The 19,235-nt window shown below is 35.9% G+C and overlaps 1 protein-coding gene across 10 annotated transcripts in view; it reads left to right on the forward strand.

The window, feature by feature from the left end:
* The window catches only part of eya4 (EYA transcriptional coactivator and phosphatase 4), a 53,746-nt gene that overhangs the window by 20,498 nt on the left and 14,013 nt on the right, over nt 1–19,235 (forward strand). For 3 of the 10 annotated variants that reach the window (XM_067445855.1, XM_067445856.1, XM_067445854.1), the window contains exons 4-10: nt 11,487–11,536; nt 13,118–13,227; nt 15,550–15,633; nt 15,844–15,921; nt 17,046–17,112; nt 17,295–17,437; nt 17,620–17,769. In XM_067445855.1, the coding sequence (XP_067301956.1) occupies nt 11,487–11,536; nt 13,118–13,227; nt 15,550–15,633; nt 15,844–15,921; nt 17,046–17,112; nt 17,295–17,437; nt 17,620–17,769 (682 nt within the window). The remainder of the gene's footprint in view (nt 1–11,486; nt 11,537–13,117; nt 13,228–15,549; nt 15,634–15,843; nt 15,922–17,045; nt 17,113–17,294; nt 17,438–17,619; nt 17,770–19,235) is intronic. The other 7 variants (XM_067445861.1, XM_067445859.1, XM_067445858.1 and 4 more) reach the window with 5 other exon arrangements.

Consider the following 19,235-nt stretch of genomic DNA (forward strand, 5'->3'; position numbering starts at 1 on the left):
CCGCAAATAACCACAAATAATAGAGAGTACAAGTTGTGAGCGTGTTGCAAGCTGCAGAGCTGACACAGTAATATTTATACATCTTCTAGGCTGTGGAAAGAAGTTGTGGACTTGCTTTATAGCAAAACTGTCTTTAATGTCTAAACAAACGAGTAGCAACTCATATGACAAGTTTGGTGAGAAAGTGAAGTTTGTTTGTCATTTCTCTTTATAAAATTAAAAAAGTCCCTCTTCCTCTCTTCTGATGGTTGTCTGTTGTTCACACCTGTTGCTTGTCTCTTACACTGTAAATCAACTCACATCTCACTTAAAATATAATGTCTTAATTCCATATGCAGAAGATATACACATCAGTTAGTTAAGATAATGTACTTCAAGATTACTAAATTTTACGGCTTTGTAAACTATTTTAGCAAAGTTAAAGGTAGAGTAGGCAATTCTGGAGAGGCTCGCAATAGCAAGCTAGCTTTGAAAGCAAAAGATCCCACCCTCACTTCAAAGCTCTCTCTCCAACGGCACACATGAATGCTCACAGCAGAGTCTGCAAAGCGTCACAAAGATAGTGTTACTTTTCCTCATGTCTCAACACACATAACATTACAATAATAATAATAAGTATGAACAACTTGCAGAGCTCTTACTTGTACCACCTGATTGCTGCAAATTAATTTCGGTGTTCATAGTGTTGACTTACGAGTCTGAGGGCATGAACGGCTCCAGGTAGAAAGTCACGGGTTGCCATCTTGTAATTACGGTCATGGCGTAAGCGCAGCATAAGCACATTGTTTGGGTTCAGGAGGAAATGTAAAAGGCGGCTGCTGTTTGTTTGCTGCACTCTGTGATTTGTCACGGAGGTCTGGAAATACATATCAAGTTGACAGGCAGGTAGGATGTTGTATCTGCTTTCTACATTGATGGTAATAATAGGAAATGTTTTTTTGAGCAGCAAATCATCATTAGAATTTTTTTTTGAAGGATCACGTGACACTGAAGACTGAAGTTATGATGCTGAGAATTCAGATTTACATAGAGTAATACATTATTTTACAATTTTAAATTGTAATTATCAATTAATCAAATTTGCTGAGCATATCATTTTTAATAATTATTAAATATATTATGGACTCTTTTAATTTTTTATTAACACTTATCCCTTTAGTTTGAGGAATAAAAATAATTAATTGATAGAAATTAACATAAAATGGAAATATAGGGCAGTTATCTATGTAATGTTTTTATTAATGATCCTTTCAGATCTTGTGTTTTAATATAAATGCTAAGTGTTCAAGTTTAGTTCAAGATTGACGTCAGAGTTCGGTTCGCTTGGTTGATGTGATGTGAACGTGGTCTTCCAAAGTCCGTTAAAGAGGGTTCGTTTCATGTGAACTCCGGTACGGTTCGCTGCTGATGCAATCGTACTTAATCGCGGAAGTGAACTACTATTAATGACATATAAGTTGATAAAAATGTGTGTTTTTTTGTGTGTTTCACTCATTTAACTGACGAGTGTCACTGACATACTGCTAGAAGAGAGCCGTTCTTTCGAGCATTTGCAGCTCATTCGCGGCAGATAGACGCAAGTGTCATTACGTACAGAAGCTTTGGTAACAAAACCAACAGTTCAGAATCAAAAATATAAAAAGTGACGGGAGCAATGCTATGCATTTCGTCCCCTTCACACTTGATGTCGATTCTAAGCAACCGGGTAAAAAGCAGCAGCTGTAGAACCAAATAATATAATATGAACACAGTCCAGCGGGGGCAGGGGGAGGGGGGAGCAATCGAACCAAGTGTGAAAGCACCCTAAATTGTATCCAATCTCGTTTGAATCTGCACAAGCTATCAAAACAAGCTGCGAGTTTGAGCAGACTGTATCACGTTCCTAAAGCCGTGCATACCAGTAATGGTTATAGATTGTTTTTATAGTCAAATAGAATCATTGATGACAATCCTCCTCTTGATCTTGAAGTTAATTAATTTGTGGAGTATAATGGCACTAATGTGCACTATGATGGTTCGTGTGTGCAGTTTTGAATTGAGTCTAGCTGACAGCTTTGGGTCCAGCCTGAGCACATTATTTAACAAGCACGTCGACATCTGGGAAGCAATTCATCATTTAATTAAATGCTCCTGAAACCTGGCCTTTCGTTAATGAGATTAATTTAAATAATTAACGAAGAGCTGACACAAGCACAAGAACTCATGAATAATTAAGCAGCATTTTTTCTGCTGCAATCAGAGGGGAAGGGAGCACTTTAATGGTAGAGTGCTTTTTTATATAAAGTTTCAACTCATTTCTTAAGATGATACACACACTACAGTGCTCATGTATGGAGACTTGTGTGTGCGTGTGTGTAAACACTCTAGTTGCTGTACAAAGATACGTGAATCATTGAGCCAGTGAAGAGAGACAGCGTTGCTCACGTAGTTGCACACAAGATCATACACATACGCACACACACATTCATTCAAAGCTGCGAAGGTGTGTCTGTCTATAGGGCTTGGCCTGGTGTCCAGTTTCCCTCTGACCCTTTTCCCCTGGCAGAATATACCATTCAAACTTAATGCACTAGGTTGACATGGTAACGGAGCAGTCCAACAAATGGGCTGGTGCTGTAACTGGTCATTTAGTGGATCTGACTGATCAAAAACTGATCAATATTAGTTCCGAAACACTGCTGCATGACTAACTATGGCTAAATAAATAAATAATAAAATATTTTTAAAAAAAATTGCAGCCCTATGATTATGGTTAAGACTGTGACAACCACTTTTATTTATTTATTTATTTATTTATTTATTTATTTATTTATTTATTAAGGCTTTTAATCAATATAATATTTTATCATAATTAATCAAACATTTTTCATGGTTATTGTTTTAACACGTTATTTTAAAGGTGCATTCAGTTTTCAGTTAAACTGTAAACCCTAACGCTAAAAATAATTTAGTGGTTTGACTAGAGCCAACTTAAATTAAACATATTATTAAATCAAACTTTTTTTTGTTTTTTGTTCACAAAACTGACACATTTTAAGTAATCTGAATTTAGTTTTATGAACTTGTTTCTTTTCATTTAGACAAACTAAAATTTAAGTGAAACTAAGCTGGGATTTCTATTTCCCAGCATGCTTTGTCCTGACACTCATACGGGAGAGTAAATGCTAAAATTAGGTGCTATGTTGTTGTTTGTTAAAGAAAAGAAAAGAAAAACTTGGTCAGTTTTTGAGGATTTAGTAATGTTTTGTTATGCTAATTTAGAAGAGTTTCTGTTATGTGAGGTTTTTACCTAGCCTGACAAGCCAGACCCACATCAAGATGTTTGGTCTGGAAACTCACCATTGACAATCTCAATCCGAGGAGCGGGATAAACGGTTGTCTTTCAAACTACCTCTGCACGCAATTAGATAGCGCTACAACCAACCAGAGCAACGAAGATGAAACGGAGCTCATTGATTGATTAAACATTCGCCGTATCCGGTCGGCAAAACTCCGAACACATCTTCCCTTTTTAAGAATGACTTCAGTGCCGTTCTTTGACCTTTTCTCAGAGAAAAGATTAACTCCAAGTCTTCCAGAGTCACGGTCAGAGCTGATTCGAAAGACCGCCGTTCGCCAGTTTCTGTGTTTACTAGAAGCACGCAAACACAACTCGGCCGTCGTCATTATGGCCCCGCCCACCGACTCTATACACGATGTGATTGGCCCGGCAAGAGTTAGGGGAATACAGCTCAGAAAGGTATTGAGAGTTGCTAGACGACACTCTCGGGCAGATTAGATTTGCTGCCGCTAGGGTGCGTCTATTTCTAGGCTAGTTTTTACCATCATGGTGATAAGAAGAGCATGACCTTAGTTTGAGAACAGATCTATTTTAAATATTTTAATTGCCATACTCATTCAGCAATTACTATGCTATGCTGATGCTATCAAAGCTTTGTTTTAGCAAATTTAGTATTTAATCTCGCCCAGTTCCCACTATACTAAAAGTTGAGATGATATGATAATTTTAAGTTATGAATGAGTTTGCTCAAATATTTCTAGTTAAGAGCAATTAAAATGTTTGAGTACAAAATAAAAAATCTGCAAGTTCCGCTTACCTTTGGATTTCTTAACTTAAAAAGAAAATGTAGGTAATCAGGTTAAATCAAATTTTTTAATTCATTTTCTGAGTTTTGCCAACTTGTTTGAGTTTAAAGTGTATATTGTGATTGCTTGTGTGACTTATACTGATATTTAACAACGGCAATGTAGCATCATGCTAAAATTTGTTTTTGCACTGTTTTTGTATTTAGACATTATTATTTATTTCTGCAACCTGAAAATGTTCATTTACAGGAGATTCCACCTGCTTCATGCGCAATAAAACTGCTTTTAGTAGGTTTGGATACTTTTATGTTAGTCTGCATTTAAACATACTTCTGTATGTTAAAAAAAAAATAGAGAAAAAAATCTGGTTTAAATTAGTATATTAAAAGTACACAATGTAACTTGACTCTCTAGCAGTTAAAAACAAACCAGGATGTATTTTGCAGGAAGAAGAATGTTTTGGTTGTGCGTGACTGTGCGGATTAATATGGTTCTTTTGTCATTGCTAAAAAAAGAGAGAGATTATACTACTGCTCATAAAACATTCACTACTAGGCTTAAGAGATGTAACCAGTTTGGATGGAAAGATCTTAAGTAGCCATACCCATTAATAGACACAGTACTTCCTTTAAAATAAATTCCAGCACAGTGCTACAGCAACCATGAAGTAATAGCCCTTCACAATATATAATGCTTTATAATGAACTCTGTTAGAGAGCTACATATGACAATTTATCTGTTCAATAAAATACCTAACTCACCTGTTGAGTAATAAAAACACATCTCTGAATCACTTTTACAACATTTCAAATACAGCTCTCGTCCTCTCCAAAAAGCCAAGTAAATGTTGATTCTTGTTTTATTACGAGCTCTGTCATGTTCTCTTTGAACATGAAAAAAGTAGAAAAAAAAGAGATTCCCGGAGGTTCGAGATTTATCGTACTTCATGTCAACCTTTTCTCACTCATTGTACCTATGTCACTTCCACATACATGCATCAAAGTAGGCAGAGCAACTTTTCTCTATTTATGGATATGATTAGACACACATAGGTGAGTGATGTATGTTTAGTTTGTGTTTTTTTTCTTTTGCTTCAGGTCATGTATTGATTTAGATCATTTTGAAACAAAAAAGTTTCATAGTGTAACTTTAATTACTAAAATAATGTGTAGGAGATTCACCAATTTGTGTAGGGTAAAGCATTTTTTTAGCTGCAAAATCTTTTTTTTTGCACGTGCATAGAATAACTTATTTCTTTAACTGCTATTTTATAATATTTGTGTATTTTATTGCATGCACCTTGTTAAATTTTGACAGTATTTACATAGGTTTTATCAGATTGATCTTGTTGGCATGATTTTGTCAGTTCAAAATCAAGAACGTTGGATGGACTGGTTCAGAGGAACAGGTTTTGTGTGCTCTCATTCTAATTTTAGTTTCTATTTCTAATTTTCAGTGTCCTCAGGGAGTTTGAATGTTCTCAAAAAATATAACAAAATAAGCCAATGTCACCTGATCGGAATGAGAAACACACGTTGTGTGTGTGCGCATTACCTACAGCCCTTTGCCCTGTCACACACTCTCTGTTCTATTCTATTTCCTTTTTCTTCCTCTCTCTTCCTCTCTCTATTGCCTTCCCCTACCTTTAGAGAAGAGTGTTTCGGGGAGGGGACACATCAGATAATCTTACACCTCCCAGGGGCATATGCTGAAATGTGTGTGTGCTGGTGGGCAGAGGGGTGGGGGGCACAGGTAACAATGTATTTTACATGAAAGGAAGAGTATAAAGTTACAGTGCTGATAACCATAATACAGAAGGCACAAAAAAGAACAAGAAAAGGGGGAATGTTTTTTGTGTGGTGTGTGTGTGTGAAGCCTCTGTACCCGCAAGCAGGCCTAGAATCTGCATATAGAACACAGCAAAAACAGCCATTGCATGTTTGTTTATTAAATCTTTTGGCTACATTTATTAGGCTCTTCGCTATTGTCTACAACTCTTAGTTCCATTTAACATATTCTTAACGTCATTCAGCAGAAAACAGTGTAGATAATGCAGTCAGTGTCCGGTACTTTTAAAAATACAAATTCAGAACTTTGCTTGTATGTGAACTGTTTCGCCTGCCAAAAAACAACTGGTTTTCTGTGTGTTAGCTGGTATTCGAGCCTGATAGTCTGCTGGCTGATTTTAGAGGGATCTTGGCCACATTTCACCGGATCAGGCTCGAAGACCATCTTCAACTAGCTCAACATGGTAATGTTTTGCACCATCTGGCAAAAATGTTTTTATAAATATATAGAGTTACATTATAGCTGTTAAATTTCCAGATTAAAAAAAATATTTTTGTAAAAAACAACAACAACATTTTAATGAAAAAACTCAAGTATACTTGCAAACATAAAAATGCATTGCTAAAAACAAAACAAAAAAACAATGATTTTGTGGTAGGGCTATTAAAAATGTATCTTGCATAAAAGAGTTTGCATTTATTAATCCCTAAGCTCTCTATTAAAGCATATACACATTTTTATGTGAAGGCTTTAAGTTTTTTTTTAGGAATATCAAAAGCATCTCTTTCGTTCAATGAATGAATGCTTATACATAGTCATGATAATGTCAAAAGTGTCAATGAGTCATGAAAAGAAAATGGATTAATTCATAGTCTCATATAGCAAGATCTATATAGTCTAATGTCATAAGAGTATCATAAGAATTCAGTTTTAATTACTTTATTGTTTGATATGATACTGGTAAATTGCAGAGCTGGCTGTGATCAGATGCTTTTTTAACAGCTGCATCATTTTTGTTGTGTGCGTGCAGCAAATATTTACACATTGATCTAAATGTCACTCTCAGCAGTGTGGACCGTGTCGGGGTGTTCGTCAACAGTATATTCCTGCAAAGGCATTTCCAAACTTTCCTTTTAAGCAAAGAACGGACAATAACTTTGCCGTGACTAAATGGGGACCTTGAATCATGTTCAGTCTCTTGTACATCACGGCCCTATTTTGGAGGTGCACTCAGCGTGTCTTCGAATCCACTTTGGCTAGTTTAAGGATGGAAAAAATGGCCAGTGTGCCTGACTCATGGTCCAAAAGGGTTTTCCCTAGTCTCTTAAAGGGTTAGTTCACCCAAAAATAAAAATTCTGCCCCATCACATAAGTCGTTATTTAGGTTTTTTTTGTGCACAAAAACTATTCTCGTTGCTTCATAAATGATTGTAGAGCCACTGTAGTGAAACGGGCTTTGTAACGATGTCTTTAGTGCCTTTTATGGGTCTTGAGAGACGAAATGACATTGGTGTTAATGAAGACCTGTCTGAACCATCGGATTTCAACAAAAATATCTTCATTTGTTTTCCAAAGATGAACAGAGTTCTTACAGGTGTTGAACGACATTAGGGTAAGTAATTATGGATAGTATTTTCATTTTTGGGTGAACTTACCCTTTAATCACGGGTCATGAGTCATGGGTGTGTTTTGGGTGTAACGTGTAAACCAATCAGTCTCATTTCCCATTCCCTTTAAAAGCCGTTTGCGCTTGCTATTTACATGGCGGAATTTGCTAGTAGAAAGACTGATCACTTCTCTAGACAGGTATCCTTTTAATATTTAAAAATGTTTGTGCCACGCCTCTGTGTGCAATAAGCAGAGTGTACGCGTGTTGTGCACCCGCATATATGCACATATTAATGCACTCTTTAAATAACACAAAAATACTGCACTATTGAGTTTAGACCAGGTTTTTGTTGGTCAGTCGCACAGTCGTTTTCAGTTGCCTCACAATAGCAATGCACCAACACCTCGCTTTCAGACCAGCACGCCCATGGGCAAACAGATGGGCGTGAGTGCAATTGCTATTTAAACATCTTGGCACTGAACATGAAAATTATAACTGCGTCGGGCTGAAACTAGCAGTTCACTTAACGGACACCGGTGTCGCTAATAACAAAGGTTTCTGAATTCTACATAACCTAAATACTGTAAGGACATCTTGAAATAGCAAGCCAGCTTAGGCTGACTGAAGAGCATTTTTTTTTTTCATCAGAGTGACATTTTCTAGTTGCATTTTCTAGTCGCCTGCCAAAGATTTACAAATTTCACTTTATAAATCTATAAATGGTGTACAGTTAAACCGTGTTAGATCATTGTTCACCAGCAGGCCTCCTCAGAGCTGGATCCTGCTGAGCTGCTCTCAAACGCTCTATTAACTGCTCTAAAAGCACAGATGCTGCTGGACAAGGAAGTAGTTACAGTCAGAGAGAGCTTTACAGTGGGCTTAAAGCTCTGTACGATCGACCGATCACCTGCTGTCCCTGAATGTGTCAGGCTAATTTGAGGAGACCATATTGGGTGTGTCCATATTCAGCACAAGTAAGAACCCAGAACCAGAGAGATGAGCCTAAACCCTAGGCATTGGATCCTTAATGCTCCATGGTCATCTGTCCAATAGCACATGTATAGCATATACAAAAGAGTTCAAAGGTTTGAGGTCAGTAAGATTAATCAGAGACGAGACATTTACTTGATCCAAAGTGATAGAAAAGACATTTATAACGTAACAAAAGTTATTAAAAAAATGCTGTACTTTTTAACTTTATATATTCATTCAAGGGTTGGTTCATCCAAAAATTAAAATTCGGTCATTAATTATTCAATCTCATGTTCTTCCAAGTCCATGAGTCATTCATTCTTCATTTTCAAAACACAAATTAAGATATTTTTTAATGAAATCTGAGAGCTTTCTGTCCCTTCATTGACAGCCTATGAAACTACCACTTTTAAACCCCAGATAGTTGGTAAAAACATCATTAAAGTAATCCATGTGGTTCCATTGGTCTAACCTAAATTTTATGAAGCAACACAAGTGCTTTTATTTTATTTTTTGCACATTATACATCCTTTACCACTTTATTTATAAAATATTTATCTCCAACGTGTGTTCGTGCAATATCTGCTCTTGTGTCAACCCAACACGCATGTGTCATGTTGCTTTCGGGAACGCTTGTTGAAGATTAATATTTTGTAAATAAAGTGGTAAATAATTTTTTTGCACAAACAAGGTACACTCAAAAAAATATATACCGGTATGTTGGATTTACAAAAAAAAAAAAAAAAGTCAACAAGTTCCATGTAACTGGTTTATGTTTAATTTAATTAACATTGTTTATTTCAGTAAACATAAGGTTAATTCAATGCTATTTAGTTGAATCAGCTTAACATTCTTAATTTTGTCCAAACCTATTCAATTTAATTATGCTAAAATGAATATCAAACAAAAACCCTAGCAAGTAATCAAGTTTAATTACAAAATTATAGATGTTATCTAACAAGAAAATCCTCTGCAAAATCTTATTGGCTGATATAATGGTGAAACCTGATATAATGGTGTTAAATTGAGATGAATTGCTTAAAGTGAACAGCATCAATCATTTTTTGAGTGTACTTGCTTCATAAAAATTGTGGTTACATGGATTATTTTTATGATTTCTCTGCCTTTCTGGGAATTGAAAGTGGTAGTTGCATAGACTATCAATGGAGTGACAGAAAGCTCTCAAAGATCTTTATTAACAAGATGGTCATTTGTGTTCCAAAGATAAACTAAAGTCTTATGGTTTGGAGCAACATGAGGGTGAGTAGTTAATGACAGAAATGTCCTTTTTCGGGGAACTAACCTTTTAAGGAATCCTGAAAAATGTATCAGTTTCCACAAAAACAAGAAACATTTCTTATTATTATTAATGTTGAAAACAGTTGTTCTTCTTCATAAACACTAAATCAGCATATTAGAATGATTTCTGAAGGATCATGTGACTGAAGACTGGAGTAATGATGCAGAAAATTCAGTTTTGCCATCACAGGACAAAATTTCATATAAAATACATTGAAGTAGAAAACAGTTATTTGAAATTGTAACCGTTTTTACTGCATTTTTTGATCAAATAAATGCAGCCTTCATGAGCATAAGAGACTTCTTTCCATTAAAAAAAAAATCACATCGACCTCAAGCATTTACAATAGTAGTTTATGTGTGAACACGAGTTGCTGGTTCCACACGCCAAACATTCTCCCCACAACCATACGCTACATCTGACATGCATACGTGCATGTGTGCTCACAGGTCTACATGTGTGTTTTCAATTAAGACCCAGATGACTACGAGCAGTTTTGGGAGGGGTGAACAGTGTAAATTGATTGTGAGAAGTTTATAGACTTGTGGCACTCTTTGATCCTTCCTTTTGTTTTACAGTACACTGTTTACATATTCATATACATATTCAAGTGTGAAATAAATGTTTTTAAAAAATGCATGAAATTAAGTTTCTGTATCAAGATGCTAATAATAATGCACTGTTTTGGTTGGTGATCTTGGCAGTAAAGAAAGAAACAAAACGAGTAGATATGGATAGAGTTGGTCACAAGGACAAATTCAAAGAGTGAAGTTCCAGTCTTGGTTTTATTAACTCAGGATTGAGTAAAATTGAGCAAGACAGAGTAAGAACCAAGATAAACTGCCAGAATGGGAAAGAATGTGTTTAATGTGTGTGTAGGAGAGAGAAAGGCAGAGTGTTTTTTTGCTATGTATATTACTGAAGAGTTAGAGCATGCTGAAAGCTTGTAATATTGAATGAAACCGTGTCAAATATGGTACATTCACATGGTGTTTTAGACAACTGTATTTATTAACAAGAGTGATTGTCATTATCCTCTCAGATGTGTTCTGTCTGTGGTATTTCCTCCTCCACCCAAACACTCTGTTGATAGCCCTAACATTAATGTTCAATATCCATGCATGAACAAATCCCATTTGTACACTACCATTAAAAAGGTTAGGGTTATGTTATTAAAAAGGGTCTTCTATTCTTTATTTGATCAATAATACAGTAAAAACTGTAAACACAATTTAAAATAAATGTTTTCTGTTTAAATATATTTTAAAATGTCATTTATTACTGTGATGTCAAAGCTGAATTTTCAGCATCATTACTCTCTAGATCCTTTTTTTTTTTTTAAATGTATTATCAATGGAATGAGTTGTTCTGCTTAATTTTTTTTTTTTGGTGGAAACTGATAACTAATTTTCAGGATTATGTAATAATTAGACAATTCAAACAAACGTATTTTAAATATACATTTACTGTAACATTAATTAAAAAACGAAATCTTACTGACCCCAAACTTTCCTATAGTAGTGTATATTGTGATCTTGGTTTTTATTATTAATATTCACCTCATTCAGTGGACAGCCTCTGCAATGAAGCAAATAATCGTGCTCAAATGGCAACAGTATCTTCAAAAATCATAGCTGAAAAATCACTCCAGACTGGGAAAACAATGTCGTCCTCATGCACTGAATGCGAAACTATCATCAACATCAACGGTCTCCTCTGGTCTTTCCACAGGTGAAGAAATCAACCACTGATTCCCATGCTCCAGAGCCAGTAGACAACAGGTAAGGTGAACACACTTTCACACACATATTCTCCACTGAAATCCATTTAGGATTATTTATGAGTACCAATGACAGAGGATTGTGGGAGCGAGTCGTTTTGCACACATAAAGACAGAGGGAGAGATAAAGAGAGAGGGATGTTAAAGTCATTGTGTGTGAGTGGGTGTAAAGCAGACAGCTTCACCTGGGTAAAACACGAATGTCTTACTGTGTGTGTACTTTGGGATGTATTCAGAAATTGAATGCAGATGTTTAAGCTATAAGCGTAGAAAAAGGAGCAGCTCTGTTTTTATCTCTGATTGCCATTACATTTATTATAAGAGCTATTTTTGTACATATGTCCTTTGGATTAAATTGTCAGATAAATGCTCCAATGCAAAACTGTTAGTTTTTCTTTTTTTGTTATATAATTTAGACCTTATATTAAGGTTTGGATTGATGGATACATGGAATATTTGTATAAAAAAAGTCTCACATTACAGGGACTGTTTAAGTAAATTGCTAAAAAAATATATATTAATCAAATGGTATATATATACATACACACTTAAACATATGTTGGCCATGTATTATATCCATTTTAATCTAAAGTCTTGCTGGATATTAACTTTATTTGTCAACCATCCTTATTATAAATTACATTGAAACACAATATATGTACTTCATATGACAATTTTGCATATTAAAAATATCTCTGGCATGAACTGCCCAAAATATTTCTTATTGGTCATAAAATTATATTTTGCTAAGTTTTTATTAAAAAAATGTATTTTAATCCTCATGACATTGTGTTGTGTTACTTTGCACCTGTAACAACTTAAAGGTACATTGCAATGTTCTTCCTCATATTTATGTGGGTTGCTTAATGTGACGAATATTCCATATTTGTGTCGCTACATGGAATTCTGTGGGATAAGATTTTAGACAAACATGACCTAGATAAACTGCTTTCCAGGTTTCTGAGGTAAAACCTCATAGAAGATGCACAAGTTGGGACAGATATTTTCTTTAGCAGATGGTTTATGAGCGAGTGTCATATTATCATTCTTACAGAGCCAAAGCCAGTTTTTGCTCACATTTTCTGCTTTGTCGGTGTTTTTCAACGATTTAAAAAAAAGGAAGAAAAAAAAAGAAATGAGTACTTTATTTATTAAGGATGCATTAAATTGGTCAAAAGTGATAGTAACCCATTTATAATGTTACAAAATATTTATTTTTTCAAATGCTGTTCTTTTGAACTTTGTTCATCAAATAATCCTGAGAAAAATGCTTCACGGCCCCCACAAAAATAAGCAGCAGCTGTTTTCAATATTGATGATAAGAAATATTCTGCATATTAGAATGATTTCTGAAGGCTCATTTGACACTGAAAACTGGAGTAAAAAAATCAGCTTTGCCATCATAGGAATAAATACCATTTAAAAATAGTTTTCTATCACCACATTATGGTTTATTTTTTATTATAATGGTGAAATAAATGCAGCTTTGGTGAGTATAATAAAAAACCTTACAAAATCTTACCAACCTCAATTTTTTAATGGTAGTGTATATGAATTTAAGAGTTATGTTTGTCTGTCAAAGGACCTTGGAGATGCAGGAACTAACAGACCCACAGCACGGTGGCAGTGACAGCACGTCCAAACTGGACAAGAACATCCTCAGTAACAACATCACGACCAATGGAACCGGAGGTATGAAAGAACGACAAATCAAAGAAAAATAAAGAAAGAAAGCAAGAAATTATTAACGTATGTGAGTGAGCGAGTGACATATTAGCTGATAAATAGAGTCTTTCAACCAAAGCATTGCTTTGAGTCCAGGAAATCAGCTTTACTGCCGTACACTCCGTGTTCATCGTGGTGGAGTTTCTTGCTATAATTGAAAGCAGGGTTCCGTCCTGGTGTGTGATGTCCCGATTGCAGGGATAAAGTGTTTTTTGTTCTGGTGGTTTTGGTGCCGTCCAGAGCGGGTTTGTGGATTAGTGGCGATGTCGTGCGTCGAGATGCTCTAAGCTCACAGTAACCTCAAAGGTCAAAAGCTGCATACAGGCCTAATAAAAATAAAAGAAAGTGTGGGTTTGTATGAGCGTCTTTGTGCTGAAACCTTTCCCAGCACTTCTCTGTGCGTGTTTCAGCAAGAGCCTGGTGCACAGAAAACTATTTCCTGCGTTTAAACTCTCATTTTCTCTCTGATGTCAACACGCGCTCCCTCGCTTTACTCTCCTTGAGGAAAACGCTGAACAAACGTTTTAAGAGAGGACGTTAGGCAAACATATACAAGGCTAAATAGACTCTCAACACCCTAGCAAGTGAACGTTTGATGTATGGCTATGACTGTGCGATACACAAGAGAGGTAGTAAAGCTGAGTGAGAGAGAGAAGAGAGAGAGTGTGTGTGCGTGTGTGTGTGTGCGCGTGTGTGCGCGTGTGTGTGTGTGTGTGTGTGAGCTCATCTGTTTTTGACATGTAGCCGGAATAAAACAATAGCAAAACACAGAGAGAGTAAAAGGAGCAGAACTCAGTAAATCATTTAGATTAGAGCTCAGCTAATGATTTTAACAGCTTGATACACACACACATTCACACACACTCTGGGATTGTGCTTCTGCCAAAACAACGACATATTCAACATTCTCCTCTGTATACCTCATCAGCTCACAGCCTAGACTGAATCCCTCCATGCACACACACACACACACACACACACACACACACACACACACACACACACACACACACACACACACACGCGCGCGTGCAAACCGCCCACACAACCACCCACTCACACACACATACATCCCAACATGAATCCCACTGCCAATGAAGCCTCATTCATCTTACTTTAGAGGACTTTGCTGTCTGCCTTGCAAACACACACACACAGATTCAAAATGGGTTTTTTCTTCAAGTGCGACTTTGACAGAACTGTCATATATCATAAGGTTTCCAAAATCACACTGAGTTCATGTGAACTCTATCTTATCAAATGTTAAATTTTTTGAAGGATGTGCATTTCGTTATAATGGAATTTAATGGGAATTGATAAACTTTTCACTTTTTATTAATGATTGCATTATTTACTATTTACAAAATGTTATCAGTTCCTATTCAACACAATCCTATTCATTAAATATAATATGACACATTTTTAAATTATACAGTGTCTACAAAAAATGGTTTGGACACTTAAGTCATTCGCAAACAAATTATGCTGCTTTTAAAAATGTTTTCCCCTGAAACATTTTTGCAATTAGTTTTATTTAACCAGCAAAGTAATTTTTAGTTAATGTCAGTTCACAATGGTGTCCTAACAACGGGTGAAACAACGGGTGTAGTTTATCACATTAACTATGAACATTATTACAACCAAAATTATCCAAATATTTTTTGTATTCATTTTGAACACTTTTGACTTTAATTTTATCATTTAAAATCTAAACAAATGCCTTATCTTTTTTCTTGAAAATATTTAAAAAGCTTTAATCAAAATTCTATTTTTTTTGTACTGTAATATCATGTATTAAATATTAATACAAATTATATCATTTATATAATATTATCTATTTTATGTTTATTATTATATATTAATATTATAGTTAATATTAATATTATTTACATTTTTTTATTATTATTTAAATAAATGTAGTTTAATGACATTATTCCCAATTTCAAAGACAAGACTTAAGCCTAGTCTCAGACTAAACTGCATGTTTGGGCTGTTTTACCTGAAAGCCACTTGCGATGATTTATCTTAAAATATGTCACTGCCATGTTTTTGTCTCAAAATCTTCACAAGTAATGTTGTTTTTTTCTAAGACGTGTTTACAAAAGCTATTTAAATATCCTAATTAAACTTAGGCCTAATCCTGACTTAATCTAAACCCTGTCTGTGAAACCAGGCCTTTATGTTTTAAGTGTGACTTAAGTGTCCAAAGAGTTATTTGGGTAGCTGTATTAATAATACTAAACAATAACTGGGTAACACGGTCCACTATACATCTGACTCCGCCCCCAGGAGAGAACATGACAATTCTAAACACGGCTGATTGGCTGCTGGGCTGCAGTACCCCGCCCACTGCCCCAAGTATGAAGAACGATGGTATACTGCATGTGTTTGTGGAGTGTACATATATATGATAGCACGTGTGTGAGTGTTTGGGTGCAGTGCTTTGGAGGCTCTTGATATTTTTAAAATCAAAAAGAAAGTGTTGCTTTACTACTTAGTCGTTAATTCGATTTTGAGAGGTTTTAATGGAGTTTGACAGCTGACAGGATTTATTATATCTTTCTTGGTCTCCCTCTCTTAAAGTTAAGTCCGAGCCTCTGAACAGCAGCGAGGCTGTGAACTCGGCCGGTGACACTGGGCTGGACACTTACACTGGGTCAGGTAAGACATCCACACACACACACACACACACATGCGCTGCATTCAGAATGCCTGCTGTAATCCCGCTTGGGAAGTTGCTGAAAGCTCTGAGCCCTCAATCTTTGTATTGCCCTTGAGCTAACGTCATCAGAGACACAAACTCTTTATTTAGCTCAATGTGCTCACACACAAACACACACACATACACACTCAGAGACTGAGAAGCCCTCTGTCCATGCGCTCCCCTGCAGAGAAGGTTGAGGCCCTTGCTTGAGCTGACAGTGAAGTGTGATGTCTCTATAGAGAACACAACTGCACGTTCATTTATATTTGTGTCACATCTTTGTCTTATTTTCCAGTAAAAGTATCAAATTATATTTCAGACAAGATTAACTAGATAAGCAAGAGCAAGTAAGACCAGTTTTAAGACCAAATATTAGGTCATTTTTTTCTTGTTTTAAGCACAAACCTAAGTTTTGTTTGAGAAAATATTAATAATAATATTGTAAAAAGCCTTTTGAGAGAGTATAGAGAGTATAGCTATATAGAAATTATATATGAAGAGAATATAGCCTTCAGTGTATTCAGTTCTTTTAGACATTTTGCTGAACTATAAGACAAAAATATTGATTTTAAAAAACAAGTGGGATTGGGAAATGCTTCAGCTCAGGAAGGGAATTATGTCAAGCAAACGGCAAAAATTGTTTTTGATTTTGCATCTCGAGTAGAAGAGGAAGAGAGGGACGGCAGGAAGAGGAAACGAGGATATTCTTTGATGTAGAAAGAACATTTTTTGAGAGAATAGTTCCTGGGTTTTTTTTCTTCTGCTATTTGTTCAATTGAATCCAGCTGGTGAGAGAGACTGTGAGCTGTCAATCAAACATGTGAGCTGTGTGTGCGTGTGTATTTGGATTTGAACTGAAGGCTCTTGGCAAATTCTCTTTAAATGGAAGAAGTCCAACACACGCTTCATTTTATGGTTGTGATATGTAATAAATTACACATTCAGTCCAATGACAACTGACATACAGTACTGACTGTGGATACAGCTCAGTGAACTACTGTAGGTGTATGCTATTTTTCATGTTAAAACCATTGTCTCTCTACCAGATTTCTTAACACAATAGCATTTTGTATTTGTGTAGTTATAAGCAGCAGTGGATTCAGCCCTCGACCGGCTCACCAGTATTCACCTCCTCTCTACCCCTCAAAGTAAGACACCTTTACATTTTAACTTACATATGTATAGGCACAAAAACATCTAACCATCTTCTCTGGGTCAGCGCAGTTATTCACTAGACAAATTAACAATGGCACTTGATGTCAAAAAGGCTGCTGACCCTTGATCTAATCAAATGAAAGCTGAATGTTTTGATTTTGTGTTTGATTGGCAGACCATACCCCCATATCCTGTCTACTCCCGTGGCTCCTCCCATGTCAGCCTACACGGGCCAATCGCAGTTCAGTAGCATGCAGCAGTCGACAGTTTACACGCCCTACTCTCAAACTACTCCACCCTACAGCCTCTCTACCTATGGTAAATCCTTTACTATTGTTTAAATGCTGATGGATGACATATATGTGTTGTTTATTCGGCTTGTGGTTGTGTGGCGATTATGAAATAGTCTAGGATTTATTATAGAATCTGCAAAAAGGCAATGTGAAAGACCTTTAGTATCAATCCAGTTTGATTGACAGGATCACTCTCTTGATCTTGAGCTACAGATTTGGGGGTGATGTTACCAGGCATAAAGACAGAAGGAGGGTTGTCACAGACCCAATCAACCCTCCAATCAGGGCTCAGCTACAGCCCTGGCTTTACAACCCCTCAGCCTGGACAGACAGCCTACTCACCATATCAGATGCCAGGTGAGTAAGCATATTACATGTTTATGCAACAAATTACAAGAGACTATAACTTTATTAATTATATTGCACAACCTCGAAGATGGTAAATAAAGAAAAACTAAGGACAAAAATGTAATTTAAATAATTGTATTAAGCAAATTCATTGAGTGCTATCCTTGTGCTAGAAGATATAGTTGTTATGTGGCGGCAGTGGCTCAGTGGTTCATGTAGGTTGTCTACAAACCAGAAGGTTGGTGGTTCAATCCCCGGTTCCACCTGACCAAGTGTCGAAGTGTCCATGAGCAAGACACCTAACCCCAGCTGCTCCCGACGAGCTGGATGGCGCCTTACATGGCTGACATCGCCGTCGGTGTATGAATGGGTGAATGTGAGGCAAAAATGTAAAGCGCTTTGGATAAAAGCGCTATATAAATGCAGTCCATTTATAAATGCAGTCCATTTATGTAAAAAGTAATGATCAGGTATAAGATCATCTAATGATTCGCTTTGTGTACTGTGCACACATCAAAATGACATATTTAATATAGCTAATGTAAAAAATGTAATTATTTACATTATATATTTAGTATTTAATCAAGGCACATCCAAGTAGACATTGTTGGAGGATCTTTATGCAGCTCTTTAACTAATACATTCTAATTCAAATAAAAACTAAAAATATAAAAGTTATTTTAAAATATTCATAACTATAATAGTATATGAATAAATACTAAAATAATGCTGGTGATAATCTGTGAGAAATGTATTACATTTCAGCTTGTTTCTCACACAAAACTATTATCCGTTTTCAAAGACTTGGAATAGTCTTATGGACAACTTTTATGATGCCTTTTCAGTCCTTTCTGATGCCTGACAGCTGTTGGTCCCTATAAACTGTGGTTGCATGGCTAGAGCAGTATCGATCCTTCAAAAAAACAGTACTTTTGTGTAATCCAGAAAAAAAATAAAAGAATACGGTTTTGGAACAACATGATAGTAATAAAAGGGTTAGTTCACCCAAAAATGAAAAGGCTGTCATTAATCACTTACACTAATGTCATTCAACACCCGTAAAACCTCCGTTCATCTCTGGAACACAAATTAAGGTATTAGTGTTGAAATCCGATGGCTCAGACAGGCCTTCATTGACACCAATTTCATTTCCTCTCTCAAGACCCATAAAAGGCACTAAAGATGTCGTTACAAAGCCCATCTCACTACAGTGCCTCTACAATCATTTTATGAAGTGAAAAAAAAATGAAATAACGACTTCAATTTCAAAACAAAGCTTCGAACCGTTATGAATCAGCTTATCGAATCATGATTCAGATCGCGTCCCAAACCGCCAAACTGCTGAAATCACGTGACACTGGCAATTAGAATCATGAATCGATACACTGATTCATAACAGTTCAAATCTTTGTTTTGAAATCTGCCCATCACTATATGTTATTTCATTTTGTTTTTTGGCTCACAAAAACTATTCT

This window comes from Pseudorasbora parva, chromosome 6 (assembly GCF_024679245.1).
Source record: "Pseudorasbora parva isolate DD20220531a chromosome 6, ASM2467924v1, whole genome shotgun sequence".
In the NCBI taxonomy this organism is placed as follows: domain Eukaryota; kingdom Metazoa; phylum Chordata; class Actinopteri; order Cypriniformes; family Gobionidae; genus Pseudorasbora; species Pseudorasbora parva.